The 17,131-nt window shown below is 32.3% G+C and overlaps 2 protein-coding genes across 3 annotated transcripts; one reads left to right on the top strand and one right to left on the bottom strand.

Moving 5' to 3' along the window:
* Positions 1 to 1,976: 1,976 nt before the first annotated feature.
* Positions 1,977 to 3,236, bottom strand: bic (bicaudal). Its single transcript, XM_075308746.1, has 2 exons — positions 3,103 to 3,236; positions 1,977 to 3,018 (listed from the first exon to the last, which is right to left on the bottom strand). The coding sequence occupies exon 2, from the start codon at positions 3,016 to 3,018 to the stop codon at positions 2,491 to 2,493; it is 528 nt and encodes a 175-aa protein (XP_075164861.1). The 5' UTR covers positions 3,103 to 3,236; the 3' UTR covers positions 1,977 to 2,490.
* A 6,820-nt stretch (positions 3,237 to 10,056) lies between these two features.
* On the top strand, positions 10,057 to 16,648 carry zda (peptidyl-prolyl cis-trans isomerase zonda). Of its 2 annotated transcripts, XM_075310426.1 has the most exons (9): positions 10,057 to 10,244; positions 10,365 to 10,711; positions 10,793 to 10,936; positions 10,999 to 11,081; positions 11,150 to 11,291; positions 11,356 to 11,523; positions 11,585 to 11,674; positions 15,890 to 16,030; positions 16,105 to 16,648. In XM_075310426.1, exons 2-9 carry the CDS (start codon positions 10,391 to 10,393, stop codon positions 16,180 to 16,182), a joined length of 1,167 nt encoding a protein of 388 aa, XP_075166541.1. In that variant the 5' UTR covers positions 10,057 to 10,244; positions 10,365 to 10,390; the 3' UTR covers positions 16,183 to 16,648. The 2 variants fall into 2 exon arrangements, with proteins under 2 accessions (XP_075166541.1, XP_075166542.1); XM_075310427.1 differs by lacking the exon at positions 10,057 to 10,244 and having other exon boundaries at positions 10,257 to 10,711.
* The last annotated feature ends 483 nt before the right edge of the window (positions 16,649 to 17,131 follow it).

The following is a 17,131-nucleotide window of genomic DNA, read 5'->3' as shown; positions in this document are numbered from 1 at the left end:
TTTTTAGCAGACTTTTTTCTATGAGTGTGGAACTAACATGGTAAATGCAACATTTGGTATGACGCAAGCCAATTTCCTATCTTCCTAAAGTTTATTGTGTTTGATAGTACCCACCTTCAAGTTTACAATCTGCTTCTTAAGAAGGCATAAAAAAGAATTAAAAACATTGGAGAGCATGTTCGCGCACGACACTTGTTTGTTTGATCACATTCTCTGACTTCTGCGTGGTTCAAAGAAATCCTCTTGACCCACTTCCACACTTCGAGCATGGATACATGCCTTCCTGATCAATATGACGCGTGATGTCCATACTGCAAATCCAGGACCGGGAGAGCTTTGGATATGGGCAGCACAAATATAGCTAGGAGTGTTATTACTGGCTTTAGTCGAACTTGATGATACAAAAATTCTTTACGTTATGCTTAGTTTGAACAATTTCTTATCAAAGGCAAATGATTTTCGATCATGACAAATCGTGTTTTTGTATTCTTTCACCATAATTAGTATACCATCCTTCCTTCTTCAACATTTTTGCAATCATAACAGCTGTTCAAGAATTTAAGGTTAACTAACTTTAAAGCACAACCAACAAGAAAATATCTACACTAGCACTCTACATGTCGTATGATTATAAACAATCAATTTTTGGGGGGGCAGTAATGATGAGTCATGTTTGAAAACAAAACATACTTTTGCTAAAAATGAATTCTGTGGCTATTATGCAGTTCAAGGTTAATTTGAACTTCCCCTCCCAAAAAAGGTTAATGCAAAAAAATGTCCTTTTTAATTAAATAAAACGCATTCAACTTTAAGGCATACATACAAAAGAAACGTAAATATTTGTAAGAAAATCAAAGAAAAACGACCCCCTACCACCACCACCACACCTTTTGTACATTTTCACCAAAATATAATCAGAATGTGGTTGTTTGTAACATAGCTAAATATAGATTTCCAAAAATTTGTTTCCATGTGATTAGAAAAATGTGATCTGTTATGGTTATAACATTTGGAAATAAAGAAGAAAACAACACATATACTGACTAGCGGTGGTCGTTTCATTTCCTTATTTTTTTATTGTTTTTTGTTATATAGAAGGAGGAGGGGACACCATATACAATAACACCGTGTGAACTTTGGTTTTTTGCTCAGATAAGCAAATCAAGCAACCCTTAGTTAATTACTGCAAATAATCATTTTGAGGCTTTTGGTTTTCTCAAAGGTTTTTATCTTTATTTTTAATTCTTTAAATATTTTGTAATGTTTACTAAAGTTATAGTTTTAAATAAAAAAAAGAAACTTAGAACGTTACGTTGTTTCAACAGTTTTGGTTAAAGATTTTGTTTTCCATAATGCTGGTTAGTAAACTGAAATTCATTGAAATATGTATATGGTCGAATCAAGTAGTAGATCTCGGACAAAGAATATAAAATAAAGATTCGAAAGGGCCAAAACTTAACAATTAAAAAAATGGGTAACATTTTTTGCGCTTACAAGGAAAGGAAGATATGTTTATGGGACATAAAATTGCTATGTTAGAGGAATGGGGGCGCGTATTACAAACAATTCACACTCATATTTGGAATTATGGGATTGAAGTCTATTACATAAGCACTGATGTTTTCTTATGGTAAAACGCTTTAATGCTATATATTCCTCCTTAAATTAAATACGAATGTCCAATATAACAAAACTTTTTTAAAGATAAACAATGAGACCTTCCTTTCTCTATAAACTGGCAATGTGTTTCAATGGAGTGCCGTTTGTAGTTTCATATTTGTACAAGCAACGTATAAAAAATGGAATCTATGAAATTATTGATGTCGGGGGAAGAGCTATTTCGAGCCTAGTTATCCAGAAATATATATGGTTGTATGTTTGTGTATGTCTCGGTGATACAATCCTATTGTTTTCAATTATTGCTGGTTATCATCAAATAATGACCACCATTTTAAGAGTTGGTTAAACATAATTGATTAAGTTTTTAGTTTTCCCAGACCAACTTTTCAAAAGTTGTCTGAACTTTAATAGTAAACAATTTGTTGTTTTTCGTATCATTACTGGTGTGTGTTTCTTGTTCATGTGTACTACACTTGTATTAACAAATATTCTTCTTACTATTTATAAGCATATATAGTTAAGTTTAATTAAAATTATAGTAAAAGTTGCTTACTACGAGACGATGCCCAAATTATTTTGTTTTGCTTTTTTCTCTCCCCCAAAAATATACCAGAGGATGTATGTGTGTTGTGTGAATGTTTGAGGGGTCCTTTGGCTTTGGAGGAAAGAAAACCCCCCTTTCAAATTTTTTACAACTTCCAAGTAAACCGGATGAAAGTTAATAAAAAATAGATTTTGTTTCTTTAATAATTATTGTAAAAAATAATGGTATTGTTTTGTTGTTGTTGTTGTTGTGTATCATCCCTTTAAACTACCCTTCTAGTAAAAAATATTAAAAGGTATCCACTGAGCGGTTGCGACGATGTTCTCTTAAGCTACTGGCACTTCTTCGGGCTTCTTGGCAGCTTCAGAAGATTCAGCTTGTTGTTTGGCACCACCAATGGCTACTTCCTCAAAGTTCTCTACTAGATCAGGCACATCATCATCGCCCGCATTTGCTGCTGGATTAGATCCCGCAGCAGCTCCGCTCTTGTTAGCCAATTCACTGGCAATCTTTTTCAACTGTGTTATATCTTGGGGACCCAATTGTGTTAAAATACCTGGTAACATTTCCGAAATGGATTTATTTTCACCATGACCGGTAATGGCAAACGTATTGGTGGGCAGCGATGCCTGAGCCTTGGGATTGTTGAAATGGATGACAGTACCATCGTTTTTGATGATGTTGACCTCCTCAATGCCGGGTATGGTGTTGACCGATAATTTCTTCAATGAAGATTGCAATTTCTTATCATCTGTAGCGGGGGTGGAGTGTACGATCTTCTTCTTGCGGCGAGGAGTACCCTTACCACCGATACGCACTTGCGCTTGCAGTTTCTTCAATTTCTCGGCATTCATCTATAACACACAACAAAACACAATAATTATGGGTATTACACATTTTTTTCAAATTTTTGCAAGATATTTCATCAATTTTATTACATTTTTTTAATTTTTTGAGGACGGTTCGTGAGAAAACACGTGCACCAAAAGTAGAGTCAACTGTCAAAAAGAAATCGTCGCCATTATGCATTATGCTAAAAATTCTAGCATTACAGCAGTTTTTTGTAATAAACTGCTAGAATGGCCGGGTGTACACCGCTAAATTGTACAGTGTTGTATTTCCTAAAAACAAAGTGCCTCTCAATGGGCGAAAAAACAAACGTATTTCCAAATAGAAATGCGTAACGCTCGCTTGATAAAAATAAACTTATGGCGTTTTCTTTTCTTGTAAAAAATGCACACTTATTTTGCATTTTGCCCGGAAAATGTACTCTTTAGGTTCTTTTCTAAAAAAAAAACAGGCAAAAGTGCGAAAAGGCTTCGAATTCTGTTGTGAAAATAGCGCCACGCATAGAGGCAAATTACGGGCATTTTCAGCACTGCCAACAAATGAGAGTGCTGCGATTGCCCTGTTTCCTTCTTTGAATTCTTTTCTGCCCGCTGAAATGATAGCATTTTTTTAGGTTTCTGGTAACATTTTAAAAATGCGCATTCTGTGCAGACAAAATGAAGGCAAAGCACTTTTTTCAGAAAAGAAAACACCATTATATTTCCAACTACAAACCTGGATGTTAAAGTCAAAAGCAGAGCTTCCGTGCAAGACTATGTAGTTTTCAAATTTTTTCAAAGCAAAAAACCAAGGAAGAATTAAGCAGCGTTAACCCTACCAACATTTTTTGAATTTGGGGGCGCTTCAGAGAATCCCAACTACGTCGAAAACAGTCGTATACGATATCCAAAACTCCTCGGAAAAGCGTCGTCACTATTGAGAAGTTGTATCACGCCAAGTTACTACAAAAAAGTATCGCATGAGTGCAATTATTAGGTGTCCTTCTGGATACATTTAGAAGGACGCCAATAAGAGCCCCTTCAAACAATCAGAGAAAGTGCATTTTAAGATAGTTTAAAAGAATCATTGTGGTCAAGTAAAACACAATGTTTATTAATTTTATTAAATAATTATAAATGCTCATAAAAATAACATACGTCTATCACATCAGATTTAACATATTTTTATGTATTAATAAAAGATTGATGTTGAGTTACAAGTTGCAAGTTACATGTTGGCTATCAGCCAGTGCTTTTATTCCCAATGGAGGGAGCGTGTCTGGAAAAATATTTGAAAAGCTATCACTTTATTCCATTTGGAAAGCCAAAAATTGTTCACCTATATCCCTTTCACAATTTGAAGCGAAATAACTATGTTTTCAGCACTTTATTATCGTTTTTATTTAAATAAATCATAAGAAGCTAGTTGTGCTTGGTGTTTCATAAAATATAAAATGGCTCATGTAACAATAGTGATGGCAAAATCCTTTCATGCGAATAGTGATGACAAAATATTATCACAGTTGGCGATTGTTGCAGTGTCACTTACGAGTCTGTGGTAGCGATGAGGATGAAATGGAACTTTGAAATGGTGGTAGGGAAGTATTCAGGTGACTTTCAAGAGCTAAGCAAAATGCTAAAATTTTGTTTGTAGTTATACGATGGTTTCCCTGCCAGCATTTCAAAGTTCCATTTCATCCTCATCGCTACCACAGACTCGTAAATGTCACCACAACCATCGCGAACTGTGGTGGGGGAAGCATATCAAAAAGTACAAAATGTACATGAAAGTATTTTGCCATCACTACTGTTAGAAGAGCCATTTTATTTTTTGTGAAACGCCAAGCGCAACCAGCTTGTTATATTTTATTTAAATAAAAACGAAAATAAAGTTCCGAAAACATAGATATTACGCTTAAAATTGTGAAAAGTATATGGTGAACAATTTTCGACTTTCCAAATAGAATAAAGTGATCGTTTTTCAAATATTTTTCCAGGCACGCTGTCTCCATCGAAAATAAACAAACTGGCTGATAGACGCTGCAATATGTAACTTGCTACTTAAAACTCAACATCATTCTTTTATTAATGCAAAAAATTATGTTAAATGCGATGAGATAAACCGAAAAATTAATCAAATCAATAAACATCTACACAATCGTGTTTTACTTGACCACAATGATTCTTCTACAATTACCTTAAAATGCACTTTTTCTGATAGTTTGCAGGGGTTCTTATTGGCGTCCTTCGAAATTGATCTAAATAGGCACCTAATAATTGCACTGATGAGAAACTTTTTCGTAGTAACTTGGCGTGGTACAACTTCTCAATAGTGACGGCGCTTTTCCGACGAGTTTTTGATGTCTTATATGATTGTTTTCGACGTAGTGGGGATTCTCTGAAGCGCCCCCAAATTCAAAAAATGTTGGCAGGGATATAGAGTTTTTCTCAAAATCTTCTCCAAAAGCCTTCAATTTATTTTCAATTCAACATAATTTTAAAATATATTAGAAAATTTATTGAATGCAAGCAAATTGAGAGTCTTGTTGAATTTATGGTGGAATGGAATTTGCTCTCAAATTGAAATAAAGTTGGATTTGTTGTTCATCGTCAAAGTTTATTGGGTTGTGTTAAATTACAGCGCTTCCTAAACGCTTTTACGCCACACTTTAGAATTAGACTTAACCGGCTTCAATCTGATCAGCTGTTTTAGAGTAAACAAAATGGCAATGTGTTTAAAATTTGTATTTTATTCGTTTGGATTTATTGTGAAGCCTTGATTAGATTTTTAATTTTCTCTATTATCATGGATTGTGCGGATGAATATTTGGAAGAAGACGTGAAATCGACGAAACCCAAAAGGAAATATAAACGAAGTTGTTGGAGCAAAGAACGAGATTTAGGAGAAGAAATAGATTTTCGAGATGCGCTTTATCTAGAAGAAAGTAATAGATTTATAATGTCATGTAGCAACTATCAAAAGCTATTGAAACTGATGGCTCCGCATATTAAAAAGCAAGACACATTTATGAGAGAAGCAATTTCTGCAAACATACGGTAAATCAATCAGTCATATCGATATTTTAAAAGTAGTAGCATTTACTCATATATATAGTGACCTTAAAATTAAGGATATACTTTAGTCAAAATTCACCAACATTTGAAGAGAAATGGTCTAAAGCTTTAATTTGATAGCATTTTGAGCTTTCAAATTAATAGCATGACACATAGGACGATAATTGCGCCAAAAATGATAAATGATGATAATGATCCAAAAATATAGTCAATATAATTTCTTGTTCTCACTTTCTATTACCATTTGTTGGTATTCTTCAAATTACTTTTAATTATTGTACCGTATATACTTTTGCAGGCCTCACGCGGTATTTTGTGCTACTTTTTCCCGCTCTTTCATAGTACCTGTCTTTCTTCTTATTCTACTCCCAAATTGCCTTTAATTAGTGTATACATCTGTCCATGGCCTTTTAGTGTCTTTCTTTCTTCCCATTATTTTAAGTTTTCAACTCTAGAAGAGCCTTCTATATGCCCCGAATAATATCACTTTCGTATTACATTTTTAGATTGTTAATAACTCTGCGGTTACTTGCCACCGGTAACTCATACAGAGAATTATCGAACAGGTTCCACGTTAGCAGCGCATCAATATCAGCATTGATACATCCCACCCTCAAATCTATATTTGAAGTTCTTTCCAAATCGTATTTTAAGGTATTTTCTCATTACATAGCTATTTGATTAAATGTTAAGATTCTGTGAATGTATTTTGTTTAGCAATACAATAAACCAGAGGAATGGAAAGAAATTGCAGATAATTTTAGAAGTCGATGGAATTTTCCCATGTGCCTCGGAGCTATTGGTAAATACTTATCGATCGAATATACATTTACATGTTTAAAATGCAATTTTTACAGGGGGTAAACATATTGCTGTAAAAGTACCGAAAGATGATGAAGGCCCATATGTGAATTATCTTAAATTTTTAAGCGTAATAACTATAGCAGCTGTTGATGCTGACTATAAATTCATCATTGTGGATGCGAAAGGGAATGGCGCCGCAAATGATATCGCTGCTTTTAGCAGTTCTGGTCTAGATGCTGTAATAGAAAATGATGACTTAAATTTTCCCGATAATGAAAATCTTCCAGGAACCAATGATATGGTAAGCGTACTGAAACCCTCGAAAAAGTACCTAAATTATACAAATAAATTATGATTGCTAGTAGTTTGTAATATATAAGCCATTTCGTATTTTAACATAGATTTGATATGAGTCCTGCCTTAATCATTTATGACATTGGCCCATTTCGTAGGATTTCAATCAGAAGACAATATTTAAGTTTTTCAAACATTTTCAAATCAACTTTGAAACTAAAACAAAACTAGCACAACTCTTAAGAAAATTCCTGTTGCTTACTAATCAATATTTTGTTGGCAAATGTAGATATACATATCTTATGCGTAGCAGAGCCACATTGGTTAGAATTCCAGCCTTGGATTCAATACGTTTTGACTGCAACAAAATGTTTGCAGATCTCATTTATGAGCTTTTAGGCATATTAGAGAGCTGGTGTAAAATAAATATTTGATTCTTGAAAATAACATTTTAAAACCTATAAATTATACAAATTGTTTCCTAAATCAGGAATTGTTTCCTAAACCAGGAATTGTGTTTAATTTTGACACACATAATATTTAAACATTTTCTTTTTTTTGTTACAGGTTCCATACGTATTCATATCATCAAGATCTTACATCCCACGAATTTTGAGTCCCTTTAGAAATGAAGATTCTAAAATGACAAATGAAGAAAAAATATTCAACTATCGTTTGTCGAGAGCTAAAAGTGTTGTGGGAAAAGCTTTCCGCTTAATGTCAAATCGTTTTAAGATTTTAGAAGGTACAATAAGTATTGCGGTGGAAAAGGTTGAAATGTTAATATTGGCATGCTGTGCTCTTCATAATTTTTTAATAATCGAAAAAGAAGATCAAGAATTCATGGACAAGCACGATGAATTGGCAGAGTTGGAGAAATCTGAAGAAAATCCCAATACATGGGAGGAGGAAGATTTAGTACGAGAAATGTTTTCAAATTATTTTAATGAAATCGATGTACTACCTTGGCAGGATGATGCTATTAATAAATTTAGTTTTTGAAAATCTAATGGTGATTTTTGACAGATTTGTGACAGAAAGAAAATGCTATATTTTTTTCTCTCAAAAAACACATTAAAAATTGTTATTAAGGTTGTGTATTAATACTTAATTTGGTTTTAATAAACACAGTATTTTTAACATTTGAAAAATCGTAGAAAATCTTTGTTTTGTCTTGATAGAATACTCGTGTATGTTCTGGGTTTCACATGAAAGACTTGTAGTGAATTGTTCCCGTAGGGGTTGTTCTGCATGCAACTTTTCACCTCACAGATGGGAGAACTTTGCACGGACAATTTTTTAATGAAATCTTCCATATTTGCAAAACGAAGGATTTAAAACCAAAGTAAATCATTTATTTTGAATCTGTCATATGTTTTCTATGTGCTTCATAAGTATTTGATGATAAAATAGCACGAAATACCTCTTAAAAACAAAATTTAAAAATGTATCACAAATTGACCAAGATTTTCATTCCACTTGTTGCTAAAAATTGGGGGTTGTTTAACAGCAGCTGATTTTATGTAAGTTCGAAATGACGGTGTTGCAAGATTTTGAGAAAGCGCATTGAAACTTTTATAATTGTGAAAAATAATGATATTGATTGTTATTTATTAACGAATTTTGTATGAATACGATTAGTCTTACATTTTAAATAAAAACAAACTACTTTTTTGAAGCAAATAAAATAAATTAAAACAATAATTTTGATCCCAAAATTTCTATAAACGATTGGGCAACATTACTTCTGCAAAGCGTCGCACGCAGGAGTCAGTCAAGCATAATAAACTGCGGTAAGAGTTCTCGCCGTCGATACAAAAATATTTTCTTCACAAAATTATTTATTTTATTTTCTAAAAAAAACTTAAAATACAAAATACTCGGCAATATTGAATTTGTAATTCGATGAAAAGGAATTAATTTAATTTGTAATCGATTTTAGTGCGAACATAAATATTATTTCTAACGGCGTTAAAAGTTTTTGCGCATCGTCTTAAATCTTCAAATTAGTAGCTCGGCTCTGAACTCTTACAAAAGTAAACAAAAGATAATTGCCTTTGAACCCGTGTTTCAGAAAATGAGTTTCTTCGTATACAATTAACCATTAACAAAAAAGAAGCAGACATTTTGTATTTTTTCCAAAATTTTTGAAAAATACTTAGTTTATTTATTTATTTATTTATTTAATCAACCAACAGCAATTTAAACAACTTGTTTACTTTTTCTTCTGCAAACCATATGATTTGCAGATTTTCATTTTTTGGTAGGCGAATTCGAAAAATCTTATTTCACGGGAAACACAGAACAACCAAAAAATTTTGAGGGGAAATGAATGTGAGAGGTGAAATCTATATGACGGGAAATCCAGAACATACCCGACTACTCGCTTTCTTGGTAGCGATACGGATATCAGAATATTGCAAACCTTGTCATTCTAAGATTGCGATATGTAGATATCGAACTTTTCAAATAAATTCGAACAAATGATTGTAAGATTACATATGAAGTGTGCTAGTATTGATATGTTTCCCTGTACTTATGTTTCTTGTACACCCAATTTTTTCGAATAAAATTGTATAATGGCCAGAGAACAAAGCCGACTCACTGTTATAAGGGCGGTTGGAACTAAGTTTCTATTAATAAACAATTGAAAAAATTATCACAACGATGTATGTTCACACTAAGCTCGAAATATCACTTTTTCTTACATGGTAATCGCCTCTTTTTAAATGAAATTGTAAAATTATCATATATGTGTGAACGGTCTACAATAATCAGCTGTTTTTGCGTACACATAACGCTACCTTTAAAATTGTGTATTTTTACCATGTCTCGCGTCTCAAAATGATTTTGACAACAGAGAGCAATAATTCCCAATTTAGGTAAATACTTCGAATGTCAGCTGAGATCCCATTCATTTGACATTGCATTTTTGTGGACGTCCCGGAATTTGCAGAAATATTCCGGAATAATTCATAGAATCGTTTTCAAATTCGTAGAAGTTTCAAAACCACGCGAATAGAGAAGATCTTAGGCTCAAAATCATATTGGTTTCCTTGCATTTCGACCCATTTGAAATTGTGCGTATTCATTGAATATCGTTTAGAAAGTTCCATGACCTTTGATAAATTGGATTTCGCATAAGGGTGTTATTGTTCGTATATCTAATCTCGTATTCTTTGTTTGGTATATCTTAAAAGGAAAACACAATCTTAAATCAACAATCATGGATGCTGAGAAATCAAGCAATAGCTCCTTCGAAGATCTTTCAAATCTAAATGAGGCCGATATGAAAGCTGCTTCGGAAGCATTTATAGACAATGAAAAACAAGATTTAGAGGGTGGCGAAAAGGAAAGCCCCAACGAAGAAGATATCTGTGATGTTTTAGGTAACGGCCAATTGACTAAGCGTGTGTTGAAAAAGGCGTCTAGCAACAAACGACCACAGAGGGGAGACAAGTGTATATTAAGCTTTACTGGCAAATTGGAAGATGGCAAAATTGTTGAAAAGGAAGAAAACTTTCAGATGCATGTTGGTGATTTTGAGGTATTATTTACATTAAATCTACACAAACTGCTATAGGGGAAGCATTTACTGAAATGTCTTTGTTTGCGTTTGCATTGCTAGGTTATACAAGGCCTTGACATGGTTATACCTTTAATGGATGTGGGCGAAGTTGCCGAAGTAAAAGTTGATCCACGATTTGCCTATGGATCTTTAGGCTTGAAAAACGATACAGATCCTGACTTGAGCATTCCTCCTGAATCTAAGGTATGTTTTTCTATGGATTTACGCCCTCATATTCCAATTTGAATGGTTTTTTTCTATCTCAGCTAACATATGAAGTGCATTTAATAGACGCTAAATATGAAGACTATTCCGATCTTAAAACTTACGATATACGCAAACAATATGGGTAAATGTTAAAGAGAGAGATTTCAAATCCTAGGTATTAATACAATTTGTGCTTTTTTTGTTTTCTAGAACACGTAAAAAGGAAAGGGCTAACTTTTGGTATAATCGCAGTGAATATAACACTGCTATTCAATTATACAGACGTGCTTTGGAATATTTAGATGATCGTGATGGTGATCCTGAAGCCGAATTTGAAAAGGAGGATATTGAGGCATGATATAGATACATTCACTATATTGGATTTTTTTACCAATTTTTTACATTTTCACTTGTAGCTAACCAATAATGAATTGCAATCATTATTGAATGATCGTTTAATTGTCTATAATAATCTGGCCATGGCACAAATAAAAGTTTCCGCACTTGATGCTGCTTTACAATCCGTTGAACATGTCTTACGCTGCCAACCCAATAACTCAAAGGCTTTGTACAGAAAAGGAAGAGTAAGTTTTGTTATATCAATAGACAAAGTAATAAATTCTCATGTCAAGAGTACATATATAGATTCTCGAGGGTAAAGGCGATACAAAAGGAGCAATTACACTTTTACAAAAGGCTGCAACATTGGAACCAGAAAGTCGGACAATACAACAGGTAATATTAGAATACCTCATATTCTGTTAATCATAATCACAAATCACTGGATTCTATAGTCGTTCTCCTGGTAACTTAGTTCAAATGAATATGTTTGAACTTCTCAGTCAATAACAAATTTCCAAGAATCAATGTCTCTTTGTTATGATTTGCGTTTACCAGACACATAATCTATATAACATAAATATTTTACATAAATGAAAAAGAAATATTTTCACGAATACTATATTATGAACGTAGCATGATGTCATATTCAAACTTTTCACCCTATAATGCACCAATTTTTTTGTCAGCTGATTAAATATTCAATGTTAACGACACAAAAGCAAGAAAACTAATCAAAATAAATTTATACGGTAACATTCAGTATATGCTGCAAAGGGTCTTGAACAGGTTCAACTAAGATTTCTTTTTATTTTGTTCACTTTTGTTGTCTTAAGGTGTGTTTTACTAAAAGCTTCCTTATTTAACCCTGGAAAGTCATCCTTATTTTTTGTACATTATTATTATTATTATTATTATTATTATCTTTATTTGTAATTTGAAGCCTTAAAGGCCAATTGAGGTAAATTACAATTAATCTACTAAAGAATAACTCCTCGAAACAAAGTTTTACTTATAATCTAAGATGGTTAAAGGTATGGAATTAAGTTATCACAAATATAAACTTCTTAAGTCTAAAGAAAAAAATACAAAATTTTATAATTTTCAATAAAAAAACTACTCTTGCAATTATTATTAATATATTTTTTTTTATTGTTATTATTATTTTTATTTTTGTATTTTTTTATATCTTTTTTTTTTTTTTTATTTATTTTTAATCGTTTTCTTTTAAATCAATATTACTATTGCGAATAAATATATATATTTAAAGTTTTTATTGTCGTCTTCAGTGACATCCTTCGTCATTTTGACTACGGCTTATTTTGTGAGCAAAAATGAGAACCAAAATTGAGTTTATTTCCTTATTCAATTTGTTTTTAATTAGTATAAGACAAAAATTCATAAAATGGTTGAATTAGTATAACTTAAATTTATCATTTCCTAATCGACCACAATGCATTTTAAATCGAAAATGAAATTACGCGTCGTCATTTTGACGAAGGATGACTGTCCAGGGTTGATGAAGCCCGCCTAAAAGCGCGATTGGGCATTAGAGGGTTAATCTATTTACCCCTATTGGAACGTACATTCATAGTTATTCACTTATTACCAATTATAGGTGTGTTATCTTTAAAATGAGCTCATATTGTTTCTATAGTTTTAAGTCGACTTTCGTAATACTAAAGCTGGGTTTTCAGTTATCTCCGACATTTGGTGGTACATTTTAAATGTACTAAATTCAATAAAAATCATCTGAACGACTTTTACAAACAGAAAGCCAATTTCTACCTGAAAAAATTACCCAGTCTCTTCTTTCTATTAAAAAATAATGCCGAACACTGACATAAAATTTGGTATTGATCAACTTAACTTATTGGTTCCAAGACCTTGGGGAAATGTAATTAAATATTAAACCAATCCTTATCATGTGTATTCCAAAATGTCATGTTCTGAATCCTATTATAAGTCTCAAATTTTCTCTGTGCAACGCTTTTTGAATTTTAGAGTACTTATTACTCTTGTCGTCTCATATCAATTTAGTTTGCTCGCAGCCCACAGAGGATGCCCAATGCCCTTTTCAAAATGTTATAAAGGTATTTTCCGGGGACTTGGCACCCGAATTCTGTGCAACGCTTTTTGAATTTTAGAGTACTTATTACTCTTGTCGTCTCATATCAATTTAGTTTGCTCGCAGCCCACAGAGGATGCCCAATGCCCTTTTCAAAATGTTATAAAGGTATTTTCCGGGGACTTGGCACCCGAATTTTGAACGGCGTGAGCGTTACACGTTTGGTATAATTTTTTTTTTCAAACATTGACGAAAATTAAATTATTTTTTTTTTCTTCTGACTATGTGTGAAGTTTATTTCGCAAGAAACTTTTCATCTCACTTTTTCAAAAATCAATTATAACGTTGTTTGAAATATATCATTTTTAAACAAATAAATGTATAAGACCGCCGCTACTGAAAGTTTATAAAGTGCTCTCCATTTCCATACCCACCGCCAGACTACAACACAATAATATATTAGAAATGACAACACAATAATATATTACATTTGCACGCTAACAATCTATACTTCTTGGTACCTTTTTTCCTCAATTATTTCTTGGCCATTTCTTGAATATCTATTGTAATTTGTATTCCAAAGGAAAATTAAGTAACTCTTAAGAAAAATAAGGAAATCGTGGTCAAAATATCATATAGTCCAATTTTTCTTTATCATTAAATTGGGTAAGATGCCAAACTTTTCGACTTTTCGTGTTCTTCAAATCCTAGAAAACGAATTTTCATAATTTTCAAAATTAATCAAATTCTACTTTCGCTATTGACAGATTGACAATTTTAATATTTTATTTAGACAATTTTAACATTTTATTTAGAATTTATTAAATTTTCATGATATATTATTTCATATGATTGAACGACGACGTCTTGGTTTTGAGCGAGATTTGTGGCTAGCCGTTTTAGGTCGACGCCTTGTTGATCGTGATGATCTCATTTTTCTTCCTGGACTCCTTAAGCTTACACCTCTGCTTCTTCTCATTATATTGTCTTCCCCATCCATAGCTGCTGCTTTACTGGCAATATCAGATTTTCCACCAAATTTTTGACGACGCCTTCTTGATGTTGAGGGAGACTTTGTGCGCGACCCAGTGCTACGCCTGGTTGATCGTGATAATCTCCTTCTGTTTCCTCCTCTGCTTCTGCTTCTTCTCATTACTTTATCTTCTAGTTCACCCGCATCTTCTTTTTGTCTTGCCATTATATTGTTCTGGAAAATTTTATTAGACGCCATAGAATTTTGCATTGTGACGAAACCCCTTAAATAAAATACAAATATATAAAACAATTTTTCTCCAACACCAAGATTTCTATGTAAAAAACTTCTTTCGACAAAAGTTCGAATAAAATAATGAAAAAAGAGGTGACAATTTCAAAGCCTTCTATTTTATTTCATTTTTCTTTTATAAAAATACTACTTTGTTATTTTGTTTATGGCATTAATGAACATTTTTTATCACATGGTTCTCCAAATCATCGTTTTTTTTTGAGAGAGAAACTCACCCGCTGGCAGACGACTGTGAACTACTACTGACCAATAATCTTTTGCTAACGCTATGATTCGATGTGTTCCATATCTCAGTTTATTTTCCTATTATTCTCAATCTATGCATTTTACCAATATAAATGGAGATTTAATTTTCAGTATCTATTTTATAGTCATTGTTAACGCCCATATTTACGTAAAAATACCTGTTACATCCTGTGTTGAACTTCCTCTGCAGCGATGTCCAGTTGAATATCGTCGAGTAAGTTGGGATCGGCCTAATTATGCTTTTACAAACCCATTTATGGCTATTGAACACAGTGGTTAGTATCGGTTAACCTCTTTTGTGTCTTTCTAGAGGAAGAGACTACTCTTCAGCGGAATAATCTGCAAGCCCTGAATACTTATAATAGGTTGTGGCTACTATATTTCTCCTTATGTGGACTTCGGTTGTATATTGGTTCGATTTCCGGCCGAGTGGCACAGAAAAAAATAATTTACGTATCTAAAGTTCTTCATTTGCTCGAATGTACGAAAAAAAAATACGTTGGGTGGGCCGTACTTCAAATGTATAAATTTAAATAAGACCAAAAAAAGAGGGTAGATACAAAGCACGAAATGCTTTAAAATACATCTAGAACGTCTCAGTGTGAACTTAAGAATTATTAGCTGAGTATCTCCAATAATCACAACATAGGCCTCCTTTAAGTGTGTACTGCCTTCGTCTTTATACTCTCATCATGCGATTCACAACATAATTTATTAATTCTCACTCAAAACTGTTATAATAAAACGATAAGTGTGTCGATGTCGAAGAAGTTAAAAGTATTTCCAATTTAAATAACTGCAACTAGAGAGTTTATCCATATATTGAAGAATTTTTATATTTCACATTTAAACTTTTAAGTTTTAATATTTTCAAAATCCCATAAAGTAAATTTACTTGGGAATCATAATACTGATACTTTTATTCCATAGATTTGTGTCAATTAAACCATATCTCTCTAATAAATATAATTTATTCTAATAGGTTTTTATATTATTTTTATACGTCTTTTAGGATTTGGCCAAATTAATCATAAAAGCTCGTCGGGAAGAACATAATGAGAAGAAAATGTACCAAAAGATGTTGGGTCAAGCCAATAAATTGGAACAGAAAAACAAGCAACCACAAAAACAACAAACTGTGGAAAGTTCAAAGGTTCGTATAAATCTGATATGACAATTGTTCTACTATACTTTAATTACATGGCACTAACATTTTCTAATTTACAGTTGAAATTATTGGGTTACCTAATGGGTTCCATATTGATCGGTGTTGCTGGTGTGGCTATGTATCGTTATAAATATTAAATGAAATCCCGTCTCAAACATATGATTTATAGTAAAGTACACATACACTACTCCAAGAAATCGAAAATTTAAATCCCCTAAAAATGTTTATTTAATTTGGAGTGGTGGCACATAACGAACGATAGTCTATCATAGAACGATTTAATTTGTCATTAAATCCACATTAAAGGAGTTAATGTTGTTTATATTCTATACCCTGATGCGCGCACGTTGTATGTATGTAATCTACAAGATTTTTTTTTCATTATTATTATTATTTTCTTTATGGAGTAAAGGGTTTATTTTTTTTTGTTTGCATCGTAAATATTTCTATTATTCGATTTGTGGATTTTTTTCTTCTTTGCTTCCGAATTGCTGCAATGCTTTTTTTAAGTTAATTTCCATTCCATGTTAATAATGCGTTTATTTGATACAAAGAACATTTAGTATATCAATATTTCTAAATAAACGAAAAAAGAAAACTAAAGCGTTTTAATCTTTTAATTACATATATTTGTTTAGTTCGGCTTGAGGCCATGGGAATAAAAACAGATGTTGTTGTTTTTGTGAGTTGTAATTTTTATTTAAAATAATCCAATATTTCGAGACATCTAAGATGCTCGTCCTCGGGGAAATTCAATTAAAAGTAAAAAAACAATGAAATTGTTCACAAGAGAGTATATTTATTTATTCTTTATGTTATATTTATTCTTTTGTTAGCAGTTTTCGTCATTTCTTCTTTAAGTTTTGGACTTTTGACTATCGTACAACGTAGTGTACGACAGTCAAAAGTTTAGGTTAGTTTGTGATTCCAAGATGTCTTTTTCGCACAAATTAGGATTTTTATTGATTTTGGCCAACATCAAAAGTCGATAACGCATACAGTGAATAGCCCATCCAATAACTAAAAGGTCTAATATTAAAACAAAAACTTTACTTTCTTCCGTGCATACATCCCATTATCAATCGA

This window comes from Haematobia irritans, chromosome 5 (assembly GCF_050003625.1).
Source record: "Haematobia irritans isolate KBUSLIRL chromosome 5, ASM5000362v1, whole genome shotgun sequence".
Classification (NCBI taxonomy): domain Eukaryota; kingdom Metazoa; phylum Arthropoda; class Insecta; order Diptera; family Muscidae; genus Haematobia; species Haematobia irritans.
This window is presented reverse-complemented; position numbering and strand designations above follow the sequence as displayed.